Below are 8,481 nucleotides of genomic sequence, written 5' to 3'. Positions count from 1 at the left end.
GCCGGTGGTGAGACCTGCAATGCTCTATGGTGCTGAACTAGACCGCAACCACATGAATTCATTAAAACAAAATTTTGGTGTAGCCCCTATGACAGACAAAATTAGAGAAAGTCATTTTAGATGGTTTGGTCACATTAAATATCGACCATCTGATGATCCGATTAGTAGAGTAGATGTTTTAGATTCAACTTATGTTAAGAAAGGTAGAGGTAGACGTAAAAAATGATCTTAATTTATTAGAACTAAATGAAAATATGACACTAAATAGGACACAATTGAGAAGAAGGATTCATATATCCGACTCCACGTAGTGGGATTAAGGCTTTCTTGTTGTAGCATTGGATTTATTTGATTATTTAATTATTTAATCTTTATTTTTAATCAAAATGATTTAAAATTAGTTTCATTATTTTTTGTCTATTATGAAGTTCATTTGATGAAAATTTGATGATGTTTGGAGTTTAGATTAGTTTGTTTGGAATTTTGAAAGTTAAAGACTATTTTTGTTAATTATATAATTTTAAATTAATTAATTATTTATTTTGAATTTCAGTTTGTTGGTAGCTAGCATTTGAATTGCATTTGATTTCAGTTAACCTTATCCTTGTAAATGAACAAATACTTTCAAATGATTCCAAGAATAACTTGGTACTATTTTGGTTGAGGCTCATTTTTCTTTGATTATTTGTTTATTTTATTTTTTTTTTTTTAATTTCTTGAGCAAGGAATAAGCTTGAATATATTTTAAAAAGACCGACATCTATTTGAACCAATTTGAATTTTTTTTAATCGTATTAGTATTTGAATAATGAAATTTAAAGAAAATATATACCCTTTTAATTATATTAATTTTTTAGGGATTCTGCATGCGGTCGTGCAAACTAGTTTATAAGCTTAAATTCTTTTTATTTAATATAAATAGTATTGTGTTTGATTACAGTTAAAGTGCAATAAAAACTATATAAACCAACTTGAGCATGATTTTAAAAACGGGTAAGGTTCAAGCTCCAGGTTGACTCGAGCTCAATAAGAAAAGTACTAGAAAAAAAATTGAGCGAAGTCATACATAGCTCTGTTTGCATGTTTTCAATCCTAAATGCGCTGCATCATTTGACATCTACCTTGCGCCCATTATAGTTCTATCCTAGAAGCTCAGCATCATTTGACATATTCCTTTGTGCCCGTTATGGCCTTGATTGACTTGTTTCTTCTCTTCCTCTGTTCCCATCATGGTTCATTTTGTGGCTAAACCAGCTGAGTTCTTTGATGCCCCCACTCAACGATTTATCCTCTTTCGGTGCTCCATTCTTTGTTCCTATGAAGATGAATTCTAGTCATGTTATTTGCTTAAAAGATGAAGGAAAGGAAGGCTAATTAATGGTAATGTTAATTGAAGTTGTTCAAATTATTTTACACCTTGTGTAAAATTTAACAAGTGGAGAATTAGGATTTATAGAGTTTCTACCAAACAGAAGTTGTTCAAATTATTTGTCAATAGAAATTGTTTTAAATTATTTTGCTCAAATTCAACAAATGGAGAATAAGATTTATAGAGTTGCTACCAAATAGATCGTTTATGGCTAATGTTGATGATTCTTGCTGCCACTGCAACGCCTCTGAGCTGTTTGTTTCACTCAAGCGAAGTTCTTTTGGTGGTTCTTTCTGCTTCGTTCCATTGAGACTAGTGGCATAGGAATATCTTGTTTGGATGCTTCTTGAGATCAACAAGACAAAAATTTGAATATTCTTTTCCTCCAAGTGCTTTTCTTTTTTGTTTGATTTGCATGATGAATCCGCAACAAGAAGCAAAATGCTCTGCTTCTTTTACTGCGGGTACTTAACACTTTATTAATCTCCGCTAAGTTATTCATTCGCAGTTTGTACTCCATCTTTACAGTCTGCACTTCCATTTTCTTCTTCCTCCTTGAAGTTTGCATTTCTTCCAATTCTGATTCGTATGATTTTTTTTTCAGATTATTTCCTGATTCTTCTCTTTGAGAAGTTTCAGATCCAATGTTTTTCCTGGTTTGTCTTGTGTCAAGCTGCGCTTATGCCTATTTTAATCTATTTAAGTGTTGTATTGGTTCTCTACCTTTCTAAATTGTTAATACTGTTATCTTTAACAAAAGTTATGTTAAAAGTTGCCGACAGACAATGACTTAACCACGGTCTTTCTCTCTTTGAGTTTTAAATGAAGACTGTTCCATGTATTTTCTTTTGTAGCTCTGCTATTTCTTGGTTGGTTATTGACGATGATGACTTTCTACAGTTGGTTTGGCAGTTAATATTTACTTCATGCCGCATGTACAATTGGGAGTGCATGGCTAATTTGCGTGCCGGAGTCAGTCTATTTAGTGTTTTTGTTCTTTTCCTTTTTGAAGTAATTGTAAATAACCCTATTTTTCAAGTAAAAATATATTCTTTTTAAAAAATATTCTTTAATCCTCAATTGTCTTTTAATGTCCCGTTTAGATTTACTATTAAAACATGCACTTTACTGCAATAGAAGAGGGATATGCATGGTTTAATGCTCATGAACCCATTTTTATTTCTCTTCCTTCCACTTTTCTTATGCATGCTGCCATTTTTATTTTTTTTTCATTCCCTTTCTTATGCATGCCTAAACTCTAAGCCCTAAACCCATAAGCTTACTAAATTAAATTGCGATGATGCTAACTTGATACAATTGGGATGAGCCATTAAGAAAGAAGAGGAAATTTTGGCTAGTCTAGCTAGTTGACGGTTAAGCAATATGAAATATTATTTCTACCGAGATCTCTTGAGAATCTTTATTCTTCAATTGTCATTGATTACATGTATTTTTGTATGTTTTTTTTTGCTAGAATTAATTGGTTAATTGCTCTGTGATGCGTGCTAGAAAATCCGTGGCGGTAGAGTAGCAGATTATCGTTTTAGCGTTGTACGAGAATTCATCACGCACACAGACGAAAGAGAAACAAACATTGATGACTCCATAAGTTTTTATGTGGAAAACTCAAAAAAGGAAAAACTACGAGATCTGATCAAGTTGTGAAAATCTACTATTGATTGATGATCACATAAATCCCTTGTCTCAAAGACGGAAAAATGTAATCATATTTTTCAGATTACAACTTCGACTGTCGACGTTTGGTTGGTGGTGATTGATGACAGTTGGTTGAAGTCAATGGAGGTCGGCGATGATCAAATACTGTAGACGGTAGTCAACGGAGGTCGGTGACGATCGACGACCGTAGGCGGCGGTCGGCAGAGGTCGGTGGTGGTCGACGAAGGTCGACGGTGGTTGGTGGTGATGTTGAGCTGCAGCTCCTCTCAAGGCCTCAGGCTCTCTAGGCTTAAGCTCCCCCCTCATGGTGGAGATGCGGCGAAGAGTTACGGTGCACAGTCGCTGTGAAGAGTTGCAGTGCCGAGTTACGGGGCAAAGGAAAGTCATTATCATCCCGTGTAGTAGGCAAATAACGAGATTTTTTCTCGTTGCGACGAAGAGAAAAGTCGTCCTTGTGTCGCCCTTGCACATTGTAGAAGTGATGAATAAATGTTGTAGTTTTCTCGCCACGCTTTGAGGAGAAGATTTTCATGCTTATGTGTTGACGATATCTGGAGACCTTTTGACGATTATCATAAGTACTATAATTTTTAGAAGACGATGCCGACTATAATTGAAGATGAACTGATTTGTTGTAGCCCTTGTACAAGTATATGTTGGTATTTGTAGCATTTTTAGTCATCTGATGTGACAATTGTAGATAATAATAATGTATTTTTTTGTTGCTTCCACGGTCGTTGTGACTTCTTAATTATGCAAAATTATGCAATTAAAATTAATACAAACTTTATAAAATGATGAATCATGCACCTTTTGAGGCCTTCTTTCGAGGTTATTCCCTCTCGGGCTTATGCTTTATAGAAGCTTGAAATGACCTGATACCTTCTGAGGCTCGTAGCTTTCTGAGGAATTTTAGGCACTTGTGTCTTCTGAGACTTGTAGACTTCTGAGGTCCTTGAGTGTACCTGTGCATTTTGAGGCTTGTAGCATCCTGAGGTCTTTGATGTACCCGTATCTTCTGAGGCTTGTAACCTTCTGAGGTCTTTGAGTGGAGACCCTGTCAACCACTTGCTCTCATGGAGTCTTTCTAGTGAGGACCTTATCCACTACTAGCTTCCCATCGAGTCTTGCCTTTTAAGCTCGTCTTTCAGGGGCATGATAGCTTCTCATTGAGTCTTACCTCTTGGGCTTGACTTTCAGGAGTACCGTGTATTCCCGTTGAGTCTTACCTCTTGTGCTCGACTTTTAGGGGCATTGTATCTTCTCATCGAGTCTTACCTCTTGGGCTTGACTTTCAGGAGTACTATATCTTCCCGTCTAGTCTTGCCTCTTGGGCTCGACTTCTAGGGGCATTGTATCTTCATGTCGAGTCTTTCCTTTTGGGCTTGACTTTTAGGAATACCATATCTTCCTATCGAGTCTTGCCTCTTGGGCTCGACTTCTAGGGGCATGATAGCTTCTCATCGAGTTTTGCCTCTTGGGCTTGACTTTCAGCAGTACTGTATCTTTCCATTGAGTCTTGCCTCTTGGGCTCGACTTCCAGGGGTTTGATACCTCTGCTTCTAAGGGAACTTTCTACACAGAAATTTTTCTTGAGAAAATAAGACATTTTAAAGCAACATGAAAATTTTGCTAAAATAAAATTAAGAGTTTATAAATCAGTCTTTTACTCAGATAAGATGAGTTAGAGTTATACTTCGCATTCGATAACTCCAACCATTCTCTTATGGTTCCCCTCACACTGTTCTTGTAAGTAGCGATCCATGTGACCTTGGCGTATCAGACGTTCAATTTCTTCTTTTAATTGAAAACATCTTTCTGTTGAATGCTTTTTTGCACGATGAAAATGACAACCTTGAGGCTGGTCTCTACCATCTGGATTTCTTAACGGCTTTGGCCACTTGACAATCTTTTCATCCTTGATGACCATTAAGATGTTAACACTTAACGTGTTGAGTGACATGTATTCTTTTTCTGATTGTTGCTCACGACTCTTTTGTGGTCTAAACTTTTTTTTGTGAGATTTGATTGGTATCTCCAATGTTATTCTTGCGCTTGCCCCCCAATCACTCAAATTGTTCTATGTGAGCAATGATGGTCTCATCTCAGAGATTTGTGCCTTAACACGGTGAACAATGTCATCATAAGAACGAACTATCTCTCGCATCAATGATGAGTAGAAGGGTCCTGAATGGAGCCCCAAAAGGAAGACTCCTCTTAGTAACTCCAGATCTACTTCTGAAATCTGCCAGGCTTCAGTAGAATACCTGCAGAAGTAGTTCTTCAGTGATTCTCCTTCACTTTGACAAATTCTCGAGAGATGGGATGAATGCTTAATGATCCGTCAGTTTTCTACGAACTGTTCCACAAACAGTCTGACAAACTAATTAAAGGTGTTTACAGTGACCCATGACAAAGAGTAGAACCAATTTCGAGCTTGTCTTTTAAGAGTAGCCGGGAAAACCCGACACATAAGTGCATCAGAGTCTCACTGAATGTGCATGATAGCTCGATAATGATCAATATGTTCGTAGGGATCAGTTATCCCTTCATAAATGTGCATGATAGCTCGATAATGATCAATATGTTCATAGGGATCAGTCATCCCTTCATACGTGTCAATGTTCAGAAGCTTGAAGCCTGTTAAGATGGGGTGTTAGAGGACTGCATCCGCTAAGGGAGAGGATTTATGGATGTTACGATGAGTGTGGAAACGATAGTTCGTTCCGAATGACATCATCTCACAGGAGAATCATTCCTTCTTAAGAGGGGGGGGTACGAGTTCCTCCGAGCAATATGTTTCTCGTAGGTTGTGCAGTTAATGGTAAATGAATTTTGTTCAATGGTGTAAGTGACGATTATTGAGCCCCACGTAGGAGCGGTAGGATCTCTAGTTGAGACTTTTCTATTGTGCGCATTTTATCTTCTATAAGACCAAAAATGCCTTCGTTGACAGGATAATGTCTTTCAGGGGGGAAGATGAAGAAGCAAGCCGTCCTTCGCTTCATGACTGCTCCTTGGAACGATGAGTATTGAAGCAGGATGCTCCTTTGTCATGAATATTATGCTCGGTGGTCATGTAGTAAACCGCATAGGTACTTCAATTGTGGGATTGAAACGTTCCCACAGACGACGTCAAACTGATGTGTACTATAAAATCTGCGGTGGTAGAGTAATGAATTATCGTCTTAGCGTTGTACGAGAATTCATCACACACCCAGATGAAAGAGAAACAAACAGTGACGACTCCAAAAAAATTTATGTGGAAAGCTCGGAAAGGGAAAAACCACGGGGCCTGACCTAGCTGTGAAAATTCACAATTGATTGATGATTACAGAAAATCCCTTATCCAACAGATTGGAAAGGGTTAAAATATTTTTCAGATTACAATGTCGACTGTCAGTGTTTTGTTTGTGTTGTTTGATGACGGTTGGTTGTGGTCGACGGAGGTTGACGGTGGTCGTGGTGGTGGTCGACGGAGGTTGACGGTGGTCGACGATGGTCGACGGAGGTAGGCGGTGATCGAAGGTGGTCGGCGGAAGATGCTGGGCTGCAGCTTCTCCTCAAGACCTCAGGCTCACTCTAGCCTTCAGCCCCCCTCATGAGAGGGGAGGGGCTTTATTTATAGTGTTTTGGGTGCAATTAATGCATGATTTTGAACCATTTTGATCGGACGGTCCCTCAATCAAAAGACAATTAATGGACATTTGGGTGCCTTAATGATATCCGAATTGAGTGATTTTGGACTCGTTGGATTTGCCTTGTCGAGATGCTCGATTCGACTATAACCTTGCTAGATTTGACATTTATTTAACCTTCCAAAGATGCCTAGAAATCTTTCAGCAATAGTTTAATGACTTTATTTGGGCTTGATTTAACTCAGATTGGACCAACTTTGATATCATTGGATTTGTCTCATCGAGCCGGACAGTTTGACTATAAGTTTACTGAAATCGGAGCTTTGGATGACTGTTAATCAAAGTTTGAATGTTTCTCGCTTGAAAAATTGCCTCGAGATTCGTGATGGATGATGAAAGTTTGTTGGTGGCTATCAGTTACCTCTTATTTTCAGGCGAGTCTAATTATTGTCCAAAAATTTTCAACTTGGTATCCGTGAGATGCAAAAAACATCAAGCCAACTGAGCTATGCTCTTTTTATTTTAAAGTAGGGTTTTTTATTATTTTTATATTAAATATGTATATGTATATGCATATATCGATACATATGTTTGACAAAAATGAAAAAGTTCTAAATTTGGATATTTTCAGACGATAATTGGACGATTATTAAGATTTGAAAATGATAGTTATGGTAGAAATGAACAAAAATTGATATTATACCTCATTCTGAAAAAAAATGAAGCAAGGAATCAAATGATTCAATCCATTTTGAAAAAGGAAGCCTCTGGCAAAAAATGTCGACTTGAATTGGTTAGGTGGTTACACGGTGGTTATGAACAAAATTTTTGGCTTAATGTCACCTCTCAAAAGAGCCCTTAAGAGAGGTGGGCAACCCAAAACTTAAATACTGCTTTTCGGCCCTACACTTAGCCGATGTGGGACTATTTGTCCGTGACATTCTACTCCACCCAATCACGTGACACCCTCGTTACGGATCGGCTCCACCGAGGGTCCCACTGGACCATGGAGAGTCCACACACCTGACAAACAATAATCTGCTCTGATACCACTTGTCACCTCTTAAAAGAGCCCTTAAGAGAGGTGGGCAGCCCAGGACTTAAATACTGCTTTTCGGCCCTACACCTAGCCGATGTGGTACTATTTGTCTGTGACATTAAGCTCTCATTTGATAGAGAATAATATATGGAATTTAGTGTTGCAATTATTTTTGGTCAAGGTGGGCCCATCTAAAAGCTCTCATTTGATAGAGTTGCAATTATTTTTGGTCAAGGTGGGCCCATCTAATGGTACTTAATGTGTAGGCCCCACCCTAGGAGAGAAAATTGATGGATTTTGAGCTAGAGTTTATGGTTGGTTTTAATGGATAAAATTAAGAATTTTTAGCTCAAACTAAATTTAGGTAATGTTTGGTTTTGATTTGAGTTCATTTTGAGGTGAATTGTTACCATTATTGTTTTTTTTTATCAAAATTATAGTCCAAATTATTACCGATTTAATGAGCTCCCAAATGAAGTCAGCCTTGAGACTGGAGGGGTTCATTTAAAAAATTTTGAAGATTTCGAAGCAAAGGTGAAGTCTATTTTAAAAGAATAATGATTTGTTGAGAAAATTTTATATTCGACCATTTTCATACATAAAAGTTATAAGTGCAAAATTCTTATGTAAAAATAGTGTCCGGTGAGCCCCTAGCTGATTTGAATGCTTCTTTTTTGTGAATATGAATATTATGCAATTTACATAATGTTGCTTAGATCAGACAATTGCCTTGTGAAAAAAAAAAAAAAAAAAAAAAA

General features: G+C 37.4%; 1 protein-coding gene across 1 annotated transcript in view; it reads left to right on the top strand.

The window, feature by feature from the left end:
• LOC110033443 overlaps positions 1 to 2,300 on the top strand; it is a 15,855-nt gene extending 13,555 nt beyond the window's left edge. The window contains exon 3 of the mRNA XM_020737417.1: positions 2,270 to 2,300. Coding sequence (XP_020593076.1) covers positions 2,270 to 2,285 — 16 coding nt within the window. The 3' untranslated portion in view covers positions 2,286 to 2,300. The remainder of the gene's footprint in view (positions 1 to 2,269) is intronic.
• Positions 2,301 to 8,481: the final 6,181 nt, after the last annotated feature.

The sequence above is a fragment of the Phalaenopsis equestris genome, unplaced genomic scaffold (assembly GCF_001263595.1).
Source record: "Phalaenopsis equestris unplaced genomic scaffold, ASM126359v1 Scaffold001185, whole genome shotgun sequence".
Taxonomy (NCBI): domain Eukaryota; kingdom Viridiplantae; phylum Streptophyta; class Magnoliopsida; order Asparagales; family Orchidaceae; genus Phalaenopsis; species Phalaenopsis equestris.
Note: the sequence above shows the minus strand (reverse complement) of the source record. Positions and strands in the feature narration are given on the sequence as shown.